This window comes from Hibiscus syriacus, unplaced genomic scaffold (genome assembly GCF_006381635.1).
Source record: "Hibiscus syriacus cultivar Baekdansim isolate YM2019G1 unplaced genomic scaffold, ASM638163v2 tig00110819_pilon, whole genome shotgun sequence".
Lineage (NCBI taxonomy): Eukaryota > Viridiplantae > Streptophyta > Magnoliopsida > Malvales > Malvaceae > Hibiscus > Hibiscus syriacus.
In genome coordinates, this window is record NW_024062875.1 from 89,288 (window position 1) to 115,577 (window position 26,290).

The window sequence follows — 26,290 nt, forward strand, 5'->3', positions numbered from 1 at the left end:
GATAGAATACAGGAATTCTTTTTTATCGAATCACCCAAATTACTTTGGTACAATGTTCTCTAAAAAGACATTGCATCAAAGAAATCACTTCCGCCCCAACCTCATCAAATGCTCTTGATGTTTTGCTGCCGCTGCCTTATCCTCTGCTTCCCGCTTCAGTGCCCTCTTTGCCCTTCGTCCCATCGTATTTTTCAAAACCTCTTTCTTCTTTGGCTCACTTGAAGTTGAAGATGATGCAGCAGCATTCTGGAAAATGGATGACTGTTGTAAAGGCCTGGCTTCTCGGCGCCCTGATCTTACATATCCATTATCACCCCATCTCCGATTCCCGATGCGGAGACTAGGTGAACTGGTGTAATATACTTCTTCGTCCTCATCTTCGTAAGGATAATAGGAATAATAATCTTGCACATCATCATATACTTCTTCATGTTCCTCCACATTCAAAGGTTCAAACCATGTGGCTCTAAGAAGCAGGCACACGCTTTCCTCAAACATGTAGTCATTGATCCTGATAAAGCAAAAGGCGACATCCAAAAATGAATCTGACTTAGTCGACAGTCAGAAGAAACAAATAAATAGCTTCCGTCGAGAAATAATAACTCCCTAGTAGGACTCATTCATGCTGACACAAGCATTCCCTCCCTTGGAAATGCCAACATGACAAGGACAATTAAAAAATCAAGAATGGAGGATTTAATATTACCTTCCATCAAGTGAGCGATGAACATTGAGGGACTTGAATGGATGTTTACACTGAGGGCATGTAGGCATTTTACTGTATGATGCCCATCGAAGGATGCATGTTACACTGCAAGAACAAAGTGCAAATTACCCATAAAACCTGAAATCCCATTCCAATCCACTGAAAATATAAAACGTGTAGAAAATGACAAATGTAATCACACTGCAATACAGAAACAGTTAAAACAATAAATTCCCAACTAGATACTGCATTGACAAAGTAAAATAAGTCAACCAGTGAGTGCCTGAGTGGTAATTCTAAAAAAACAATACATATAACCCAATTTGAGAAGTAGCACTCCACAAATGGAAGTAGATAGCAAATCCTAACAAGTATAACTTATTTTGATAACTCTCAACAGAAGTTGATCTGAATATATGAAGAAAAGGAAAACTGTTTTCTACTTCTTTCCTAAATACACAAAAAGAGAAAGAAGCCCTGACCTCATCTACTTCTTTCCTAAATACTCTAGATTTTGCAACTCATATGCTAAATTTTAATGTAGTAGTTGAACACATTGCTCAGACAAAAAACTACTACCCGCAGACTCAGAATAACTGAATAGTAATTAAACAGAGGTTAGACAATTTTAGTGCTTGAAGTCTTTAAATCGAACTTTGATAATCTCCAAAAAGTTATAAAATGTTTAATAATTCATTAAAACTAAATAACCATCCAAACTAGAATCAACACACTGTACAAATTGTTTTACCCCCAAAGGACATGTTCCTACACCATAATGTCGGATAAATTGGAACCCATCTATAGCCAACACCAAGGCAGGCAACTACTAATCAACTACATATTCCATGAGCCCAGTATCATATTTTACATTTTTCTTAAATACTAGAACTTTCTTTTTCCTCTAGTTTTTCCTCTAGGGTTGTCTGGTTTTACAGATTGTTATGTCATCGGAATCCATGGCAGGACATTTAGATTAAGCTAACGGAACTAACTGTTCATCACGTGTTTCTCAAAATATGATAAATTTCCCAATAACTTATTTCTCGAGTCTTATTCAAAATATACTACTAGTTCAACAAAAACCAACTTTTGGCAGTTCATAGGAACCAGACAGCAAAGCACACATTTAGAGATATAAATCAGTGGAACCCCAAAACATACAATGGCGTACCTATTGATATAGCAGAAACATGCAAATGATGATAGATTATGAATCTCATACCTTTTCTATTAAATTTTGGCAATTTATACCAAGACTTCAAAAGGCAGTATGACAGCAATGAAATTTCCAATGAACTCACGCTTTGAGGCAAAGGGTAAGGCCTCATAGTCATAGCTAGCATGCAAGGCATCATAAAATTTCGAAACAAAATAAACAATTAAAAAATAAAAAATGAGGAAGAAAGGATTAGAACAAAACATTTATTAAAAAAACATGTCTCAGACATGCACCCTTGACATCTCTTCTTCAGATCTCACTCGAAAGTCCAAACCTTTAATAGGGCAATAATATTTCTTGACAAGCAATGTAAATAGAACAATAGAAAACAGAATTTAAATCACCAAAGATAGTGCCATGTGTCTCAGGGGAAAGAATAAAACTGTGATAAACATATTCAAGCATTCAATGTCTTGAATGCTAACTTACATCAAACAACTAGTTTTATTGTTAGAAGGGTGTTGTTAAGGGCACAAATATTGAAATCAACATTATATCTCTACTCCAAAACTTTTGTTATATTTGCCGCACATCATATACACAAATGTCTCACAAAAGAGGAGACGTATTCGCCCCTAGAACCATATGCCAACAAATTAACATGACAGTCTCCAGAAGCACATAACAAGAGAACCACACCCTTCCCCAATTGGTGAGATCAGCATGAGCATTACAGACCATGCCACCACTAAATCTTCATTTTTCTCTCTCTCACAAAATAACAACACCGTAGACCTCAACTATTTCTGTGACACTAACCCCCTTGAGTTGGTGCCAAACAGTCACCAAAATTATAGGGGGAGTGAATTACAATAAATAAGATTCAAGACTAGTATATAATTGAACTGATGTCCAAAAAAATTGTATTAAAAAAACTTGGGTAAATCAGCAACCTTAAAGCCAGACAGACAGCTAGAATGAGAATAACGAAATAAATCATTGAAATTTCCAGCAAAAGCAAGAAGGATTTAAATTTTGAAGATAAGTAGCGAAAGAGGAAACAGAACAGAACACATAACCAAAAGCAATAATTATAAATATCGGTTAAGAGAGATTAGACAAACCAGTAAGCATGCTCGCAATCTTTTATGAGTGCAGTTTCCTGTAGAACTATCTTATCTAAACATATCGCACATATTCCACCATGACTTTGGCACCTCTCCTCCCTAACAGCCCCTTTATTGTTCATCTCCTAAACAAAAAACCAAAGAAACCAAACAAAAATATTTAATAAAAATTGACCAAAACAACTTATTAAAACAATACTGTTACATAATCAAGACCATTGAACAAATTCACAGAAAATAAACTTCAAAATTACTACACAGTGCATAACTATTAATCAAAGAAATGTCCATTCTTTTAGTCTGGTTTCATTTCAGCTGAAAAATCAAGCAGATCTAGCTCGACAGGCTAAGCAAAAATACAAAATTAGGAATAAGAAATGAGCACCTGATCCTGATCTTGAAGGGAGAGATCGGAGAAAGCGATGGCGAGTTGTTCGCCGACGATCTCGGTTGTTGAAGACATGGTTTTGACTGTCTAGATTTTTTGTTTCTGATTTACAGCCCTTACTGACCTAAAGAACAATGTCTTCTAGTTCTATAAAGGAAATAAGGGTCGGAGATGCCAAAGAATTATTCTTCTAATCCCATAGAACGAGGGAGAAGTTTAATACCCTAACAAAACAAAGGGGTAGCTATGAAAACGAAGATACAAAAATATGTGGTATTTATAAATGGTTAAACTACATGAAGAGTGAGTAACTTTTTTGTGTAAAGCACACAAGGTCCCTGAACTATGTAAAAATATTCTTTTTAGTCAACAACCTTTTAGATACTATACAATGCTTATTAAAAATATATACGTATCTTTTATTAATATAAAAAGAAAAAATTAATTGTTTTATGAATTTAATTAAAGGAGTATCCTCACAAAAGTTGAGGAATCAAACATAATTTTATTAATCGAATCATTACATATAATAATTATTAAAGTATATATTATCTTATTCTATTTTCGTCTCACATATTGTGATTTCACCTTCTAATCACATAAAGAATTCAGGAACATTCTCTAATATAACATTTAGTAAATAAATATGACAAATAATTTAACTTAAAATGCAGATTAGGCCATGATCTAATATGTGAACCAGTCTGCTAAGATAGGTCGAGCAATGGGTTTAGAATTGGGCACCAGTCTGCTACCATGAAGAAAAATAAAATACAATATTAAAATTAACCTCCAATGTTTATTAAAATATTTATTTGGGTTTTTCATTTTAAAAGTATTTTGGTTATAAGTGTTTTATTTTAAGATAAAAATATTTCTAATATTTGATCATTGGCCCTTAATATTTTATCTTAGGATAAAAATATATACTCTTATTTTATAACATTAAAATGTATTTTTCTCAAAAGTTAGATGGTGTAACAATTAAAGTATTTCTATGAATTTCTATTCAAATATTCATAATTTAATATTAAAACTTAACTTATTCAAAAAAACATATATCACATAGATAATTTAATAAAAATATATATTAAATTAATTTTATATTCTTCTTATCAAAATTTTAGTCTTATATTCCTACTAAAAATATTAAATAAGATAATACTATATTCTCAAAATAATATTGATCTAATTTACAAACACAATGTTACATTCTATAAACCAAACCTCCCCTTACTCTATGGATTTCAGTTTTGCAAATAACAAAAAGAAAAGAAAACAAAAGCAACAGCTTCAAGAATCCAAATTTCAAGAACAAATACGGTGATCCTCTTGGTGCAATTTCAAAGGCAAATAGACATGGAAAATGAGAAAAATCAAAGCCAAAAATCAGATGAAATTCATGAAAAAATGAAGAAAAAAACATATGTTAATAAGGATGTAAGTCTACAAAAGAAGAATTAGGGTACAATGCGATCATATTTAGACCAATACACTACTTGGGAAGATGATCTTACTTTATTGGATTACCATAACTTGAACCACTAAGCAAGCAACCTCCGGTGGCTGCATAAACATCAGAAGGATTGAGATCCAGAGATGATGGCGACCCACCATTTCTTTCATTCCCTCCACAACCACCACCCAATTACAAATCAGATATATTAGGGAACCCATCTCTTCCTTCAACTCCATGGTCATAAAGAAACCCTTTGAACACACGTCCACCAATCTTAACAAATGCCTGATATGCAAACTCATAGTCACCGTCCTCCATCGCCGTCACTCTTACACAGGCCCGACCTTGAGCGTAAGCGAGGAGGGCGACCGCCTAGGGCCCAGGTTTGGAGGGGGGCCATTCTTGAAAATAGTTTTAAGTTTAATAATTAAAAAATATTTTTACATAATTTAACTATAAACACCATTTTTCTATTTCAAACTCCACCCCATGCTTCTTACACATCATTTTTTTATTCAAAACCCATCTTTTGCCATGCATTTTCCCCACGTGAAGCACCATAATTGAACAGATCAAGACCTCACCCATGCTCCACTATACACTAGTGTCCATACTCCCACCCACTCACGCATATCCGGGAGCACGCCAAGCAAGGGATATTAGTTTAGTTTTTCTCTACCAATAATGGGGAGTAGCATATTATGAGGATATATAAAAATATTAACGGGCTCCAACACATCCTACTCACCTGCAAAAAAAAACAGAACATAAGGAAGTGGAATAGTTTTTTATTCGATTGTAACTGGGTATTTAAAGGCCCAAGCAAACATAATGTAAAGGGGATTCGAAAAAAATCCTTACAAAGACACTGTAAACTCATCTTCAAGGAATAATAGATTTCAAAGGTTACTTATTACTCAGTGTTTTTTTATTGTTTGAATGTATGCTTTTTTTATTGGTTCATTTCTTATCTAACAAACCATTATATTTACTTTTAGTTCGTATAAACCCTAATATTTATCGCGTATTTTGTATTTAGTCATTAGCCTATTTATTTATATTTTATTTGTGTATGTTGTTTCGTAGGTGAGAGATGTCAATTTTCGATTGAGAGAAACGATTCTAAGAGATGATTGAAGACATAATAAGAGTAAATTGTGTGAAAAATTGTGATGTCTCTTTATATATTTGGTAAAATAATGTTGGTTAATGTAATAGAATCTACTCATGTAATTTTTAATAAAAATATTGTTTGACATTTACCGAAATTTATTCTTAATTTATTTTTTTATGGTCCTTATCTCTTATTTTACGGCCCTTAAAATGTCAGGACCGGCCATGCTCTTACACACTTGAATACCGCCGGCGCACGTACTTTCCCCGGCAGTGACTCTTTAAAACCAGTATCTGCAAACAGTAACTTCAGCAAAAAAAACTACCAAAATAAAACAAAAGCAATATGATAAGAAACTAACCTTGGTTACTTGAGCTAGTGTCAAAGCTTCTAGTAGTGTTTGACGTTGATGTATGGGAAGTTGTGTTTTGCGAAGTTAAAAGTTTCGGTTTCTTGACTTCGGAAGTAGACCCCGATGAGTCAGCACCGACTATGGTGGCGACAGCCGCCATGAGCTGACGTTCTCTTCTCCTATCAGCAGGTACCCACTACCCAGTGCTGTGGCTGGGGCGGTGCGAATGGCGCGACAGTGCAGGCCCCCAAAAGATTGGCCCCAAAAAAATATATCTATAGTGGTGTTTTTCAATAAACGCCACTATATATATATATATATGGACCTATTATGACATTTTTCAAAAATAAAACGTCACTATTGTTGCGGTTTTATTGAAAAAATGTCATAGATCTATTGCGACGTTTGTCAAAAAACGTCACTATTATTACCCAAAATAAAATATATCTAAAAAATAAAGATCTCTTTATAAGAATTTATACATAACTAACTCTCGAAAATTTAACCACCTAACCACCGCCTGCCACTACCCACGTGCTCTTCACGTGAGTATGACAACCAAAGCAACATCTCCTATGGAAACAGTCCTTCTTAGCTTGGTTCCCGCAATCTTGACACGTGGTCGTCGAGCTTGAACCCGAACCACCACTCCCATCACCTCCCACTCCACCGCCGTCGCTACTTTGGATCAAATTATTCTTGTCAGGGAACGAAGAAGATGTTTTTTTAAGATAATATTGAGGGGAAGAATTTTGCCATAGCTGCATTCCACTGAGCTTGTTACGATCATTGTTATTGAACAAATCAGGGTCTTCCACATTTAGTGAAGCTAAACATGGAGCTGGTGTAAGAAGTGGGAAAACGCCCACACCAAGCGCCGTCGAAGCATTTGGACCGCTGATTTGATCGTTTGACATGATGGGGTCTTGAGTATGATGGTGATGATGATGGTGGTTAAAGGAAGCCGGAGCAACGACGACGAAATCCCGGAGACCTACCATCCCCGTTTCAGGGGGAATCCCATAGTTGACTGAACGAGCCGAGGGTGGCCACTGAGTGTTGGTGGATCCAGGGGGAACAGCAACTGCGGAGGCGTTAGCATTAAAGCCGAGGGAAAGGTCATCGGGGCCATCTCGGATTACTGTGGACGATGAAGTCGCCCAATCTGCAAAGGCTCTTCCAGAGTCCGACGGTAGTTGCCTTCTTGTGGTAGCCAAAATGACGATGAAAATAACAAAACTATTACATATATAAACTTATAAAGATACCTCCTTTGGTCGTTAAAAACTCAATCTTCACAAACATATTGAAACACACACACATATATATGGATGCTATATGTATGTATATATTTATATATATATGAGTTGGAGAGAAAGGTGTGGTCCGTGGAAATCTCTGAAACTATAGCAGGAGAAGATAGAAGAAAAGAGATGGGTTTTAGAAAGAGAGATGTGCAGCTCTAGATCTGCTCTTTTTTCCTTTGCCTTTCTGGAATCTACTGCGAGAGAGAGTTGATTTGGGTTTTATTAGGGGGAAAGGGTCTGGGGTTTTGAGATTCTATGGGGAGGTAAAAAAGAAGGAAATTTAGCCAGCCGATTCATTGCTTACCTTTTGCTGCTACTGTTGCAGTGCTGTAAATAAGAAGAAAAAAAACTGAAGCTATTTATTGAGTGCAAAATCCACGAGATAATGCTTTGAACATATTATTTGTTGAGATAAGGTGAATTTTATAGTGACCAAGGAGGTCGACATGCACTCCGGGCGACTAAGGAGTGGATGTGGGAGCTGTGCATGCCAAGCTATGCATGCATATGGGAGCTGTGCATGGGCCATGCACGTCGAATTGGTGTAGGTTGCCATGGAGTCCCGACGACATGGTAGGTCGCCATGGAGTCTCGGCGACCAAGCTCCTGGGAGATTCTGCACCGCGACCAAGCTTTAACCCTCTGCTCCCTCAAGCATGCGTTGCATCCATAGCTGGGAGATTCTTGCATCCGTAGCTGCATGCGTTGCATCCGTAGCTGCATTATTGCAGCGTTAATTTAACTGCTAAATGCAACAAATATTGATGTTCAATTGCAGCCTTTCAATGCTCAATAGTTACACGATTCAATGCTAATATTATTTGCTTCAACAGTCAAATTTAATGACTCTGTCCAACGCTCATTTACTTTATATAAAGGATATGGGGTTTAGGATAGAAGCAGAAGCAGAACCAGAAGCATAAGCATAAGCACATATAAATTTTACCGAGAGGAAGAAGAAAATAAGATAAAGGCTCAAACATAGTTCGTGAGGTAATTTTTTATTGTTTAATTTAGTTATTATATGAAATTATTAGTTTGTTAGTTTAGGGTAAAACTAAAATTTAGTTAATTAGTTTGTTAGTATAAATTATTAGCTTGTTAGTTTAAGTTATATATTATATTATATAAAAAATTAGTTAATTAGTTTCTTAGTTTAAGTTATTAAATATAAAAAAAATATTTAATTAATTTGTTAGTGTCTTTAAATGTATATTAGGTTGTTCGTTGAAGTTGAAGTTATATTATAAAAAAAATTAATTAGTGCTTAATTAGTTTGTTATTTTAATTAAGTTATATTATAATAAAGAAATAGTTTATTAGTTTAAGTTATATTATAATATATTAGATTATATAAAATTAATTTGTTTAATTTATTGTTGTTTAAATAAATATTTTGTTTACACATACAGGGTATTATTTCACAACATTTGCCCACGTACAGATTGATTCGAAGAAAGAAACAAGGAAGGAAAAGAAAGGAAAGGAATAAGACATAAATACGCGAATAATTTATTATTTTTTGTTGTCCATTTTTTGTTGTAGTGTATGTGTAAATCAGTTAGTTAGTAACTTTATATTAGATTATATAAACTAATTTGTGCGAGATAATTTCCGTTTAAAAAAATATTGTGTTTAAAAATATTTAGTGTTGTTTTAAAAAAATATTTTGTTTAATTTATATTGTATGTGTAAATTAGTAAGGAATAAAAATTAATTGAATGAAATAATCCGACCAACATATTATCTCGCGAAATAATTCTTTCGAGAACATTATCTCGACAGTTTTGCCTAATAAATTTGTTTGATATTTTTAAAAAATAAAAAATATTATCAAACTAATCATTATTTTTAGTAATCATTACTAAATGATTAATATCAAATCTAAATCATTAAATATTTATAATAAATAATTATTAGTAAACATGACTAAATCATATTATTATTAAATCATTAAATATCAAATCATTAGATTAATAATAATTATTAAATCATTATTAGTAATATTAGTAATCAATCAAGTTAAATAACAAATTTTATTTGATCATTAATATAATAGTATATTATATTATATTTAATGATTTAATTATTTATGAAATTATCTTATCTAATTTTTTAATCTAAATTAATTTATTTTTTTATTTGTAGAGAAAATGAGCAACAACTTTTTTACGATTATCCATTATAATGGACAGATTATGAAAAATGAGGTCGGAGTAGTTTTTCAGCCTGAAAAACCAATAAATATGATGTTCAAAAAAGACATCACATTTATAAAAATGAAGCATAAGATAGAAAGAAAAATTCGAGTTGCAGTTGATGGTTTGAGGTATAGGTTTATGATATGCCTCAACCCAGTCAGATATGCTGCAATTCCACTTGAAGAAGATGATGATATTGGAACCATGGTTGGATTACATGAGTCAACCAATATAGCAATTATTGAGTTATTTGTTGATGTGCGTAACATATGTGATGTTCCTGGGTCATCAAGAGGTGTGGCTCAAAATCTATTTGAAATAGCTTTATATAATCAGTTTGAGGAGCCGACATACAGGTTCCCGAACAGTTTTATGGCACTATTGGAAAGTGTAAATGAAGTCGGGGGGACATCTGCAGCAACAGAGTATGAGACGAGAAACATACCAGAATTGGTTGTTGATATTGATGCTGAAAATCGATTGGGAGAAATTCATGATGATTCAAGCGAAGATGAAGAAACCGAAGAAACCGAAGAACCCGTTTTGGGAGACGATGAAAATATTTTTGGTGGAGGTGCAATTGATGAAGTTCCGACACCGTATGAAGCTACTCCTCACATGTATGAGATAGACTATGATACGATGAGGGCACCTGAATTCCCAGACATGCCACATTTACCTCCGTACCAAATGACTGAATCATTCGATAATTCTGGTGAATTTTCAGTTGGGGTGCAATTCAGAGGAAAAAATGAATTACGCTGCCGATTAAAGAGTATTGCATCAAATGTCATATTAATGTCCATGTTGTAAAGTTTAGGGTACGGGTGCTTTCCCAAGAAACAAGCTGCAAAGTTGTGTCACATTATTAAACTCATGTGACATTACCACCAGCATCCCATTAGTTTGGACCCCGAGTTGCATTGCCACATCCTCCAGAGTTATCGTACATTGAAACGTGTGCGTTTCTGGTCTCCAACATTCAATCAACGCACTGATCAAACCTGGGACCAACTTGTAATCTCGCACAAATATTACATACCAAAATATAGCCTCTTGCAAGTTTTCTTCAATCAATGGGTGTGGCTTGGGCACTTTATGTAGCCGAAGACGAATGACTCGCTGCTCGTCCTCCTGCAATTAGATAATGCAAAATATTTATCACAATCATCATAAAATAATATTCAAATATTTATTAATTATAATTTATTAAACAAATATTTTTATTCACCATTATTCCCAAGTGACTTAAAATATGTTCATTGTCAAGTCTCAGCAGTGGAATTTGGTCAGCCATTGGAATAAATTTGTAAAAAAAATTAAATAACAATATTTAAAAAATCATTTAATATAATCTAATATAAACTAACTAATTAACTTACTAATTTACAACACAACAAAAAAATTTAATATAATAACTTATAATATAATAAACTTATAAAGTAAACTTTTTTAAAATATAAGTTAAACGTAAACGCTAAACCTTTAAACAAATAATAAAATATTCTTTTATATAACTAAAACTATTAAATTATTTTTTCATTGTAATATACTACTAATATTACTAACTAATTTTTTATATAATATAAATTCAACAAACAAATATAACTTAACTATTTAACTAACACAAACTAATTAAATAATTTTTTTATATAACTAACGAATAACAAAACAAACTAATTAATTATTTTTAACTATATAACTATCAAACATACTAATTAAATAATTTTTTATTTATGTATAATATATTTAACTTAAACTAACAATCATATAACCCTAAACTAACAAACTAATTAATTGATTTTTGTTTTACCCTAAACCTTAAACTAACAAACTAAAAATTTATAATAATAAACTAATTTAAATAATAAAAGTTTACCTCACAAGAGTTTTATCTCCCTTTCTTCTTCTTCCTTTCCTTTCTCCCTTTCTTTCTTTCTTTCTCGGGTGCACTATATTCTCCCTTTCTTCGGCTGCAATCTATTCTCCCTTTCTTTCTTTTATGTTCTCACGTTAACCACCTCCCATATATAACACAAGTTGCCTCAATTATTTTACCAATAATTATACAATTCACGGGCTGAAATGGTTCACATGCATGCATCAATAATTGCTGCATGAAGCAGCTGATTTCACGCTGCAATTGCAGCCCATATAGTTGCAGCGACATACAGCGAGGAGCAGGAGGGGACGACATGCAACGGGGAGCAAGAGGGGACGTGCAAAAATATGCCATGCAAAAAGACAAGGTCGCTGGGAGTGCATGGCGACCTATAAATAAGGTCGCCCGGAGTGCATGGCGACCTCTTAGGTCGCCCGGAAAGCATGTCGACCTATGGGTTGGCTTCTGCATGTGCCATGCAACGTTCAATCAACGTTTATTCTCTCTGTGAGTTCGTCGGAAGCTGCCACGTCGTAGGTCGCCCGGAAGGCATGGCGACCTACGACCAATTGTGCATTTCGCCCTACTTCAGCAATTAATCTTGAGAGTACATTATCACGTGAAATAAAAAGTTCGAGAACATTATCTCGTGGAATCAACCATTTATGGAGTCTATTTTAATAATATTGACGAGAATAGCTTTGGCGAAAAAAGCTCATATTAATCTATAAAATATAATCAAAATTATAATATGATATAATTTTTATATGAGTGAAGGAAAATGTCATCGTTGGAACGTTAACTCTAGATTTAAGGTGTTAATAGGGAAATCTTAAACACCATTTCAAGTGGTGTTGACATGTTTCTTTTATACATAAGAAATAATTATAAGTTTTAGCCTGGGTAATAATTACAAGTTAAACATTAATATTTAAAGAAATCCTAATATATTATCTTTAATAATTTTAAAAATAAATGAACTATCTTTTCTAAAAGAAAATATCATTTTATTTAACATTTTCCGTCTATTGTTTCTTTTAAATTTGTAAAAACAATTTATTAATTATGCTTAACAAGATAAGACATCACAAACGAATATTCTACCCGTATCTCTTAATTTATAAGGTTAAAACTAATTAAATAGTTTAATAAAAAATTTATCTACTAAAATTAGACGTACAACACGAATCAATTTAAATTAATTGTATAAAATTATAAGAACCAATAAAATAAAAAAATGATAAATTAAACATAGAAACAAATATTATTATGATTGATAAAAAAATAAGTATTATTCATATTAACAAAAAAAAATATATAATAATACATTGACTATTTACTTTATTATAACTTGAATATAATATATGTAACTAATCACATGCATTTATCAATATAAAAGGACTTATTTAAAAGTTCAAAATAAAGATATCACAAAAATAATGAAATAACCGCTAATCGAAGAATCAAGGATAATAACAATAAATAAATAAACATAAAAGTATGTATATTTATTAGAATTGTTGAAATTAATTCGTTATCGTTAATCGTAATCATTAATCGATGTGATTGTTTTATTTTATAAGTTAATTAATTGAACCTATAAGGTTTAACGGTTTCGGTTAATTGAACCGTTAAAAATATTAGTTAACGGTTACAATTACGGTTAATAAATTTTGATAAATGGTTAATTATCGGTTAACCGTTAATAAACTATAAATTAATTAATTATATTTTTTAGAGAATAGAATTAGAAATAAAATCAAAATAATTCCTCCTATTTTTTAGTTATCATGTTTATCTTATAGAGGATCACGTTAAATCAAACATATATGGAATAAATACATTATCTTAAATTATAAAATATAAATATACACGTAAGATTTTAAACTGTAAAAAAATGAATATACATTGTAATATATATATATATATATATATAATCAATAAAATAGATTTACAAATAAATAAGATTTTTACAAATATATATGTTTTTATCATCTTAAAATTTAAGAAAGTTTGAAAAATAAAACCGTTAATAATTGTTAAACGTTAGCAGTTAACAAACGGTTAAATGACCGTTTAGATTTAATGGTACGGTTAACTGACCATGAACACCCTAATCTTTATAAAATATATAAAATAAAATAAATATTTTAAATAGAAATTAGAGAAATACTATTTATAAAAATGAAAGAGAAATGTTAAAAAAAATATATGAAGAAATGAAATAAACCAATAACACGACTATCAAAATATCATCTTTCGTGCCAATGAGTATTGATATAAGTGATTGAGATTTAGGAATTTGAGCTTATAAGGTTAAGTTCGAATCCTACCACTGTCACTCTTAGTGAGTAATCTATAAATTCTTACGTAAATCACAATTAGATCTTATGTATGCTCTGACCTTGAATGGAGAGCCACCAATTACCTAAATTTTTTAGGGTAAAGTATACAAATGTTCACTGAATTTTTCAGATGCTTGCATTTAGGTCCCAAACTTTTAAAACTTGCAATACAGTTACTGAACATTTAGTTCGTTTGTAATATGGTCCCCGACGTAACGGTCGTTTCACTATCGTTAGGGTAATTTATATAAATGGTCATTGAACTTTTTAGTCGCTTGCATTTAGGTCCCTCAACTTGTAAAACTTGCAACACAATAATCAATTACATTCTAAACCCCAAATTCTAAAATGCTTCAATTACATTCTAAACCTCAAATTCAAAATACTTCAATTACATGCCCAACCCCAAATTCATAATCCATTCTCAAACTCTACCATAACAAACTAACTTGATATAGTAACCCTAAACCCTCAAAACATAACCCTAAATGTTAAATTTCCCCACCAATTAACCCAACATAATCAACAACATTTAGTTCATTTTGGGTCCATAACAATAAGTGATTATGTTGGGTTTAGGATTTAAAAGTTAGATTTAACCAACTATAAGTGAACAATACTCAATTAGATTCGAAAAAATTATTTTTCGACTTGAATTGATTAAACAAATTTGATACAAGACTTTGAGTTGTAATTTCATAAACTCAACTTAAAAAAATTCAAGTTAAAATCGAGTTGTAAAATACAACTCGAATATCTCAAAACTTTTAGTAATTAGTGGATTAAGTTTTAAGTTTGAGTCAAGTCTCTAACTCTGTATGATATATGTATATCGCATATGGAAAAAATATGAAAAAAATATATGTATTGTATATGGTTAAAAACTATTTAAATTAGAATCAAATATTATTATAGTATTATAAATATTTATAATTAAATTTAAATAGAAACTTGAAAATTCAATTCAATTTGACTTGATTTAAATTTTATAAACTCAAATCGAAAAAAAATTTAGTCAACTATTTTATAAATTGAACTGAATTAGAATCAAATAATATTATAATATGATAAATATTTATAATTAAATTTAAACAGAAACTTGAAAATTCAATTCAATTCGACTTCATTTAAATTTTATAAACTCAAATCGAAAAAAATCCGAGTCAACTATTTTATAAACTAAATTGAGTATTTAGGTTCAACATAACCCTAAACCCAACATAATCACTTACTATTCACTTATAGTTGGTTAATTTTTTTTGAAACAATTATGTTTTAAGGGTTTAGGGTTACTGCTTCAAGTTTAATTTGTTCTGATAGATTTTGAGAATGGACTATGAATTTGTGGTTGAGCATGTAATTGAAGTATTTTAGAATTTGAGGTTTAGAATGTAATTGAAATATTTTGGATTTTGGGGTTTAAAATGTAATTGATGACTGTGTTGCAAGTTTTAAAAGTTAGGGAACCTTAATGCAAGCACCTAAAAAGTTTAGTGACCATTTATATAATTTACTCTAACGGCAGTAAAACGGCCGTTACTTCGGGGACTATATTGCAAATGAACTAAATGTTTGATGACTATATTGTAATTTTTAAAAGTTGGGATACCTAAATATAAGCATCTAAAAAGTTAAGTGACCATTTATATACTTTACCCTTTTATAAAAAAAATGGGTCTAGGAAACTCTCTGCCATGTATTATTACCTTGTATTGTCCTTTTGGGTGAAATTGGAAGACGCGCGTTGAATTATAGGATGGGGGAGTGGCACATATTGTATTTCAGCGCACATAAAAAAACTGGAAACCATAAGTGGGCGGCAAGCAGAGAGAGGACAGGTATAGGCCATAGGAAAAGGAATAGGGATAGGGTTCACATGCCTAACAAAATCCCATTCCCATGTGTAGACACTAATTTTCTGTTAAAATCTCATCCGACCTCCCCAATAAATCTGGCCATACCACTCGCATCCTGAATCGTCCGGAGCAAGCAAAACAAACAACTAACAAACATGCATTTGAGTAGGAATTAAACTCTCTAAAAATAGTTTTTCCTAAAGCTATAAATACATATGTAAACGAACGAAAATGGGGGGCGGTTAGCTTGCGGTGGACCAAAGTGATATAACCAGGAGCCTAGAACCACCATGGCCACCACTCCTTTGGAGCTCCGATGAAAAACCTACACTTGATTTCCCTTTTCTGAAATATAATGAGTCATCCAATTATATACCAGCAGCTACTATTCTTCTACCCGATGGAGTATGGAAGCAGATTCCTGGAGGAATTACGGCTGCCAAGGGATTTAAAGCTGCGGGCTTATATGGCGGACTACGCGCCAAAGGAGAAAAGCCTGTTCTTGCGCTTGTCACTTACGACGTTGATACCAATGTTGCTGGAGTATTTACTACAAACGTGGAGGCAGCAGATCGGGGGGGAGCACAAAAGGAAAAAGAGAAAAATGAGGGGAGGATGGCCTCTCGACCATAGCTCCACGCCATTACCGAGTGACTCAAGAGCTCACCCACACCACCAACCTCAGTCCACAAACACTAAAACAGCAAGCGAAACAGGTAAATTGGCGTCATCAACGTCAGCCGAAGTATCACCACTAGATGCATTTCATCGTTCTCGACTCTGCAATCGGAAATGGTGGTTGAATGGAACGACACGGTTTCTTGCTCGGAAGTCGGCGATGATGGAGCAGTGGACGAAGGCGCTAAACGTTCTATTCCAGTTCGAGCTTATTTCTTCTACCAGTGTGGATTTTAGAGGATTGATGAAGCTGACCAAGCTTCGTGTAGAGTGGGTGTTAACTTACCTAGTGTTAATGGTGCACAAAGAATTTGCATGCAATTACATACATTGCACAGAGACCAAGAAGAGTCTAGCTTTTACCCACGTGATTCTGGCCCTAGCCTTATAACTCCACAAGGTGATGTAATGAGTTTGTCTATTATCCCATGCACTAATAATGGGGTGCAGCATAGACATATGGTAAATGCTAATACATCTATAGCTGGATCAAGTGATGCTCGACACGTGATATATTCTGCCATTAACCCTTATATATATATATATTTAATTAAATTTTTATAAATTTTCAATAATTTTCTAATTTCTTTGTTTTATTTATTTTCATTTTTCTTCATCTAACATGCTTTTTGGCTTCTTAAGGGTACACTTTTAAATCTATCGGAGGTAAGTAATTTGAATCGGGTCTTTTAAATTTTAATTTAAGTTTCCAATTTTCGCAATTAAAGACAACCGACAAACTAATTGGTACCGAAAGGGCGGTTCAAGGGTGCTAATCCTTCCTTGACCGTAACCGACTCCCGAACCCGACACGTTTCTTGTACGTCGCAGATCAGGTAAGATGGTGTCCGGCCCACCTAAATTCGTTTTAAAGTGGTCGGTGGCGACTCTAACCCAACTCATTTCAAGTCGAAGCCCAATTCCGGGGCACAACCGAAAGACGGTTCCGACAGCTTGGCGACTCTGCTGGGGACAGGTAAGTGAGTCAGGCCAGAATTAACTTTCGGTTGTCTTTTTAGGCGAAAATGGTAAATTTAAATTTTAATTTATTTATTCGATTCCAATTATTTACCTTTGATTATTTTTTTCAAATAAATAGTTGTACTGACATTTTTTTCAATGGTTTCAGATTTTTGAAAAGTTTCTATCGTTGGCTCTATACCCGAGCTCCAAACCCTTTTAAGTGGGGGCGAAAGCGACGCCTTCGTGTGAATTTATTCACCGTATGGGCCTAGCAAGTAACCTTCGGGATTCATATACCTTATGTCTTCGTGTGAATTTATTCTCCGTATGGGCATAAGGGAATGTTTTCCTCTCGAGTTTAACTTAGTCTACATAAGCGTGTAATGGGCTTAAGACTAAGGGTCTGGCAAGCCCAAGGGGGCACCGACAAGGAGAACTCGAGTACCATTTTTTAGAACCTAAACCGGGAGAGTGCAGGGAATTAGAGCCCACCCCAAAACCTCATTCCAAACCTTAGGCTATTTTATTTCCTACTTTATTTTCTGTTCAAAAGCATGCGAACTAGACAAATATGCGGTTAGGATTTGTTTGAAATTAGCATGCGGGATAGAGATCATGTCCGGGTAAGAATTAAAGCATGTGGGGTAGATATCATGTGGGGTAGGATTTTTTTCATTTTTATTATTGTTTTGATTTACCTCACTAACTCTTTTATTTTTTGTTTTCTTTTATTCTGTTTTCATCATTCGCATCATTTAAAACGGGGTGTTGATCCACCAAAAATGTGTTTGTTAAACATGAATAATCAACATTAATGGACAAAAGGGTTGTAATACAAGAGATGAAAATGCAGAAGACAGTCTACAAGGCGACTATGTGTCACCTTCAATCCAGAGGATGTGGTGCCCGCAATTGAAGGGTATATCATCATACTGCATTATAAAGGACTCAATGAACCGGGTCTACATCAATCACAATGAAAGTCCATCTTTGAAGAATTGACTGCCAAAGGTTGCAGAGCAAAACGAGGAAAAGGTTACAGACCCAGACGCTCCTTTCAAGAACTACGAGAACAAGACGGCGAAACCCTAGCTGAGCTGAATGTCATTGCTGACGAATTCAAGAAGAAAACTTTGATAGAGGGCTCCAATGGTGTTGCCTGCTAAGGAAAAGACTCGGCAGAGAGTGAAAGTCGGAGATGCAGTCCTTCGAGACCTTTTTTGGGGCAAGCAGCTCGCTATTTGCACATTTTAGCCAAAGTAGCTGGAACGGTTTGACAAGGTATTCAACCGGTGACAGAAGAAGGCAGAAGACTAGTCAACCTATCAGAAGCTGTTCGGGGTCTATGCCTTCAAGATATTTTTGTCTCTTAAGACGTAACACTTTTGTCCCAATAAGGATTATTTATAATAACAGATACATTTTTTTGGATCAATGCCTCGAACATTTCATGCATCATGCATTCCGACATATTGTGCATTTTGTTATTTTTCTTTACATTCGCATTATTTTTTCCCTTTTTTTATTACATTCACATGTCTCATAAAAAATGAGAACATTTCGATCCTATGACATATAAGGAGTTTTACCAACAGTTGTTTGATGCACACGTGGTGTCCATGAAGCCCCGTACCCTAGGTAGTATGATGAGAACGCTCATTGCGAAAATCATAGCGGAGTCCCATGGTGCACTATCGAGAATTTCTCCACCATCAAGAGAATCATACAGAAAATACGTAACAAGAATCGGATCGACTTCAACAACTTGGGGGCATCCAAGTGAGGCATATCATTTCGTCATTTGAGCCATTCTGTTTGGATTTGTTTTTTCATTCTTTTCTCAAGTTTTTGCAAGGACTTTTAAATAAATTTATGTTGCTTTAATGATGGCGAGCAATAAATCACATTTGCAAACTTGCAATTCTTTGAATATCATTTGAATTAAGAAACTCTGTTAATGGTTCAAAGTTACGGATCTTTGACAAAGTAACATGATTTAAAAAAAAGGACTTTGACCTTATCCAGAATATACCCTCAAACACCATACCCTGCTCTTGTAATTAACCAATATACCCTTTTCCTTTCATAAGGTGCGGACAACATGGGGCATCATTTGCATATGACAATTACTATGTTTTTTATTTAAGACGTTCAATGACGATGATGATCTTTACAAATGAAAGAGTCGAGTATGTGAATCTAGTTTAGGTCAGTTGCTTGAAAATTGAACTCTAAAGATGAAATTTTTGACTTTCAACAAACACCTAAGCTATAACAGGTTCTTCTTGACAATCTTAAGAAATTAAATCCGTAAAGCTGAGCTATTCCACTAAGGCAATTGGTTATAGAGGAAACTTGAAAGCCCTGGTCTTATGAGTAGATTAAGTTCAAACCATGACATTGCTCGGACACTTGGCAATTCGGTGTTTGCTCCACTGCTCTTGTCAGGCTGAAGACTCTGTGATGAGATGAACCCTTCAGTGAACTTGATAAAAGTGATTATAATGTTAAGCTGTCCCTCTAAAGTAATTGGTTAAACGCCCCGACTTTATGGATTCAGCTAGCCAAACTATGAAAAATTAAATCAAATTTATCTGAGCAAGAATTTTTTGGTAATGTTGGACTAAGGGAGTTAAGGAACACCTGTTATAGTCGACTACACACGAGTACTCAAGAATTTCATTTTTAGACCGATATTTTTTGCACTATATTTGTTGGAGGAGCCTACAAAGCTTGAACAAATGGAAGATTTCAGAGGACCGAAATAAAATGTCTAATAATTGGTCATTCTAGTTGCGTCATTATGTCCGCACCCAAATGAAATGCCAAAGCATATTTCGATATTTAAAAAAAATGACAGTTTGGGTTACCAAAACCTTAGAAAGGAGGCCAAGCTAAAGCCAACCCATCCATTTGACACTGGTCAAAGAGCTGTAACTCTGAAAACGTTAAAAGAGCTATTGATTCCTTTGATATTCTTTGAACTCACGTTTATAATTTGATTCAATTGTGAATAATATTTTACAGCATTTTTATCGTTTTCTCTCCTGAAACAAGAAAAATGAGAAAAACATTTTCAAACAGAACAACCTCAGATATGAAATGTCTGTAAAGCCCAAGCTCGAGAAGCAAATGGGGCACGATCGATTCCATGGACCAAATTGGCAGACAAAGCACGAAGAGATAACACATAATTCATTCATGTTGCATGCATCTTAGACATAATTAGGTGCATCACATTCCTCATTTTAGCATACATGATTTTTGCAGCTTTTAGAGTCAAGGATACTTGATTCGTAAGCGCCTTTAAAGAACGATGGTGGTTGCTTAGATCGGCAGCAAGAAGCTACACTTCGACCAACTCGACAGATTGAAAATTTTCTCTCGAACTCACAATTTGCTCGAGAGTAAATTTCAACTTCTCAACGAAGGATCTTGAATCCAAGACAACACAAGTTCAACTTCACGACGAAGGGACCGCTGGTTGTCAATAAACAATTTCTCGATTTCAGAGTCAATTTCAACTTCACAACGAAGGATATTGGACTCCAGACAACACAAGTTCAACTTCACGACGAAGGGACCGCTGGTTGTCAACAAACATTTCTCGATTTCAGAGTCAATTTCAACTTCACAACGAAGGATATTGGACTCTAGACAACGCAAGTTCAACTTCACGACGAAGGGACCGCTGGTTGTCAACAAACATTTCTCGATTTCAGAGTCAATTTCAACTTCACAACGAAGGATATTGGACTCCAGACAACACAAGTTCAACTTCACGACGAAGGGACCGCTGGTTGTCAACAAACATTTCCCAATTCAGAGCCAATTTCAACTTCACACGAAGGATATTGGACTCCAGACAACGCAAGTTCAACTTCACGACGAAGGGACCGCTGGTTGTCAACAAACAACTTCCCAATTTCAGAGCCAATTTCAACTTCACAACGAAGGATATTGGACTCCAGACAACACAAGTTCAACTTCACGACGAAGGGACCGCTGGTTGTCAACAAACATTTCCCAATTTCAGAGCCAATTTCAACTTCACAACGAAGGATATTGGACTCCAGACAACGCAAGTTCAACTTCACGACGAAGGGACCGCTGGTTGTCAACAAACATTTCCCAATTTCAGAGCCAATTTCAACTTCACAACGAAGGATATTGGACTCCAGACAACACAAGTTCAACTTCACGACGAAGGGACCGCTGGTTGTCAATAAACAATTTCTCGATTTCAGAGTCAATTTTAACTTCACAACGAAGGATATTGGACTCCAGACAACGCAAGTTCAACTTCACGACGAAGGGACCGCTGGTTGTCAACAAACATTTCTCGATTTCAGAGTCAATTTCAACTTCACAACGAAGGATATTGGACTCTAGACAACGCAAGTTCAACTTCACGACAAAGGGACCGCTGGTTGTCAACAAACATTTCTCGATTTCAGAGTCAATTTCAACTTCACAACGAAGGATATTGGACTCCAGAAAACGCAAGTTCAACTTCACGACGAAGGGACCGCTGGTTGTCAACAAACAACTTCCCAATTTCAGAGCCAATTTCAACTTCACAATGAAGGATATTGGACTCCAGACAACGCAAGTTCAACTTCACGACGAAGGGATCGCTGGTTGTCAACAAACAATTTTCCAGTTCCATAGCCAATTTCAACTTCACGGCGGAGGATATTGGACTTGGAACAATACAACTTACTTGGATTTCAACTTCACGACGAAGGATATCCAATTCCAGGCTCAGCTTAACGACGAAGGGGCCACCCACGGTTTCAACTTCGTGATGAAGGGAATCGTGCACACAAGCAGTATCAATCTCTAGATTGGATTTCAACTTCACGTCGAGGGATATCCAACTCAAAGAAGGAGTGTCTGCCAACAAAAGACCTTTGAATTCGACTACGCTCAGCTCAATGGCACATCATTTGCAGCATAACTCAAGTCGAGAAGGGTTATCTGCCAACAAAGACCTTCGAGTTCGACTACGCTTAGCTCTTAAGCACATCATTTACAGCATAGCCCAAGGCAAGAAGGGCTATCTATCAATAAAATTGTCGAGTTCGATTCCATTCAGCTTGATGACACCACAATCACACTATTGTCCGGCTGCAACCGATGTTTTTAAGTCAAAAAGAAGACTTGTGTTAACTGTGCCATAGTGGCAAAAAAACTGGTTTTCCGATAGCATAGCTTAAGTCGAGAAAAGCTATCTGTCAAGAAGGACCTTTCGAGTTCGATTTCATTCAGCTCGAGGGCTTGTCAACTAGATGGTGGAGTCAAAGAAATATTTTCCAGTTGAATTTTCAAACCAAGGTCTTCAAATCGAGAAAAGATTGAGGCGAGAAGCCACATTCCGATTCAATTCCTTCTCATTTCAAGGTGGACTCGACTTCGCGACGGAGGAGTCATCCACAACCCAATTTGACAGGGAGTTATTTTTCAACTCCACTGAACGAAAATTCGTGTCCTTTTATCTTTCTCTTATTTTTTATTCCACGAAAAAAGACAAAGAGGGGCAGCTGTAGACACTAATTTTCTGTTAAAATCTCAACCGACCTCCCCAATAAATCTGGCCATACCACTCGCATCCTGAATCGTCCGGAGCAAGCAAAACAAACAACTAACAAACATGCATTTGAGTAGGAATTAAACTCTCTAAAAATAGTTTTTCCTAAAGCTATAAATACATATGTAAACGAACGAAAATGGGGGGCGGTTAGCTTGCGGTGGACCAAAGTGATATAACCAGGAGCCTAGAACCACCATGGCCACCACTCCTTTGGAGCTCCGATGAAAAACCTACACTTGATTTCCCTTTTCTGAAATATAATGAGTCATCCAATTATATACCAGCAGCTACTATTCTTCTACCCGATGGAGTATGGAAGCAGATTCCTGGAGGAATTACGGCTGCCAAGGGATTTAAAGCTGCGGGCTTATATGGCGGACTACGCGCCAAAGGAGAAAAGCCTGTTCTTGCGCTTGTCACTTATGACGTTGATACCAATGTTGCTGGAGTATTTACTACAAACGTGGGGCAGCAGATCGGGGGGGAGCACAAAAGGAAAAAAAGAGAAAATGAGGGGAGGATGGCCTCTCGACCATAGCTCCACGCCATTACCGAGTGACTCAAGAGCTCACCCACACCACCAACCTCAGTCCACAAACACTAAAACAGCAAGCGAAACAGGTAAATTGGCGTCATCAACGTCAGCCGAAGTATCACCACTAGATGCATTTCATCGTTCTCGACTCTGCAATCGGAAATGGTGGTTGAATGGAACGACACGGTTTCTTGCTCGGAAGTCGGCGATGATGGAGCGGTGGACGAAGGCGCTAAACGTTCTATTCCAGTTCGAGTTTATCTTCTACAGTGTGGATTTTAGAGGATTGATGAAGCTGACCAAGCTTCGTGTAGAGTGGGTGTTAACTTACCTAGTGTTAATGGTGCACAAAGAATTTGCATGCAATTACATACATTGCACAGAGACCAAGAAGAGTCTAGCTTTTACCCACGTGATTCTGGCCCTAGCCTTATAACTCCACAAGGTGATGTAATGAGTTTGGCTATTATCCCATGCACTAATAATGGGGTGCAGCATAGACATATGGTAAATGCTAATACATCTATAGCTGGATCAAGTGATGCTCGACACGTGATATATTCTGCCATTAACCCTTATATATATATATTTAATTAAATTTTTATAAATTTCAATAATTTTCTAATTCTTTCTTTATTTATTTTCATTTTTTTCATCTAACATGCTTTTGGCTTCTTAAGGGTACACTTTAAATCTATCGGAGGTAAGTAATTGAATCGGGTCTTTTAAATTTTAATTTAAGTTTCCAATTTTCGCAATTAAAGACAACCGACAAACTAATTGGTACCGAAAGGGCGGTTCAAGGGTGCTAATCCTTCCTTGACCGTAACAGACTCCCGAACCCGACACGTTTCTTGTACGTCGCAGATCAGGTAAGATGGTGTCCGGCCCACCTAAATTCGTTTTAAAGTGGTCGGTGGCGACTCTAACCCAACTCATTTCAAGTCGAAGCCCAATTCCGGGACACAACCGAAAGACGGTTCCGACACCATGTATGTACGCATCACTATCGGTTTCTTTCACTTTCCATTACATTTGTTTATGTTTATGAAAACGAAATGTAAAAAGGTCGAAGGAAATGAATGCCTCGAGCCCTGCGCCACATTCTTCACCTATTCAATCATAATACTTACATCATCATCACTGTATATATGTATTATATTATATTATAACAAAATTTAAATATAAATAAAAAGTTAAAAATTTAAATCCAAATAATAAAAATTAATTAAACTGATTAAATGATTCTATTTAAATTAATATTAGTTCATTTAACATTTGTTGGGCTTCTTTGTATAATAGAATGGTCCCCTCCTCTTCTAGTCCTAGTAAACGAGGTGCCCCTAAACCCTATGAAAAGGATTTGGTTTTAAACTTCAATGATTCAAAATGGTTTTTAGGGAAATAGTATTGTAGAGCCATGTAAAGGATTTGGTTATTCAACCCTTGAGTGAATTTGTTTTCTATTAGTTGTTTGAAGGGGTTCAGAACAATGGCCATGGAAGCTTGGGTTTAATGATGGTTGAGCGGCGGAGACGGTGACCGATTCTTATTTGGCTTCAACAAGGTCGAAGAGCGAAAAATATTAAAAAATAATATTAAATTTTTTTTTATTAATACTTACATGACAATTTAAAAATTAATAAAAATATCATATCATCACAGTGTTATCAAAAAATTCAATGTATAAAGTTTTATAATTAAATTAAAAATATAATGAATAAATAAAAAAGAGAATAAAATTCAATTATTAAATTTACAATTTACCTATAAGTATGTACAAGTAATGTTGAAAAGAAAGCATATATAATCTGCTCTGCTCAGGCTTTTGCAGGTAATGATATTGGCGAAGGAGAAGCGATAGCCCCTTTCACTAAGGTAAAATAACTCAGGCTTTTGCAGGTAATGGTGATTGGTAAAGGAGAAAGCGATGATCCCTTTCACTCAGGTAAAATAGAGCACTTTTGGGTTAGTTATGGCCCCTTCCCCCGATTATAAGGGATGGATACCCTACTTCTTAGCCCTCTCTCTCTCTCTCCCTCTCCCTCTCCCCCTCTCCCTCTCCTCCCTCCCTCTCTCACACTCTCTCTCCCTATCCCCTCTCTCTCTCCCCCTCTCTCCCTCCCTCTCTCTCTCTCTCTCCCTCTCTCTCCCTCCCTCTCCCTCTCTCTCTCTCTCTCCTTCTCTCCTCTCTCCCTCTTCCTCTCTCTATCTCCATCTCTCTCTCTCTTCCTCTCTCCTTCTCTCCCTCTCCCTCCCTCTCTCCCTCTCTCTCTTCTCCTCTCTCCCTCCCCCTCTCTTTCTCCCTCTCCCTCTCCCTCCTTCTCTCCCTCTCTCTCTCTCCTCTTCTCCCTCTCCTCCCTCTCCCTCTCCCTCTCCATCTCCATCTCTCTCACTTTCTCTCCCTCCCCCCTCTCTATCTATCTATGAACCATTTTAAAAAATATCAGCTTATTTTAGGGTAAATTCATAAGATATCACTTAATTTTATTTAATGACTAACTTTAAATTTTACAAATTATAATATTGAATTTTAATTTTACATTCAATTATGTCATTAAGTCACTAACGGGACAATGGCATGAATGATAGTTGTTGATGTGGTCTGCCACAAAAAAATAA

The 26,290-nt window shown here is 35.1% G+C and overlaps 1 protein-coding gene, 1 long non-coding RNA gene and 1 pseudogene across 2 annotated transcripts; 1 reads left to right on the forward strand and 2 right to left on the reverse strand.

Annotated features, from left to right (window-relative positions):
* Nucleotides 1–3,615, reverse strand: LOC120142251. The gene is made up of 4 exons (XM_039157001.1): nt 3,381–3,615; nt 2,993–3,120; nt 707–811; nt 1–511 (listed from the first exon to the last, which is right to left on the reverse strand). Exons 1-4 carry the CDS (start codon nt 3,456–3,458, stop codon nt 85–87), a joined length of 738 nt encoding a protein of 245 aa, XP_039012932.1. The 5' UTR covers nt 3,459–3,615; the 3' UTR covers nt 1–84.
* LOC120142252 lies at nt 280–25,414 on the forward strand. The gene is made up of 4 exons (XR_005517828.1): nt 280–352; nt 9,926–9,937; nt 10,672–10,675; nt 25,404–25,414. It is a non-coding gene; the product is annotated as an uncharacterized LOC120142252 (long non-coding RNA).
* On the reverse strand, nt 4,880–7,397 carry LOC120142250 (annotated as a pseudogene).
* Nucleotides 25,415–26,290: the final 876 nt, after the last annotated feature.

Coding starts and splice junctions, on each gene's coding strand:
- LOC120142251 (XM_039157001.1), bottom strand. CDS start 3,458: ATGTCTTCAACAACCGAGATCGTCGGCGAACAACTCGCCATCGCTTTC. Junction 3,121..3,380: donor CCCTTCAAGATCAGGATCAG/GTGCTCATTTCT, acceptor TTTTTTGTTTAG/GAGATGAACAATAAAGGGGC. Junction 812..2,992: donor GATTGCGAGCATGCTTACTG/GTTTGTCTAATC, acceptor TTGTTCTTGCAG/TGTAACATGCATCCTTCGAT.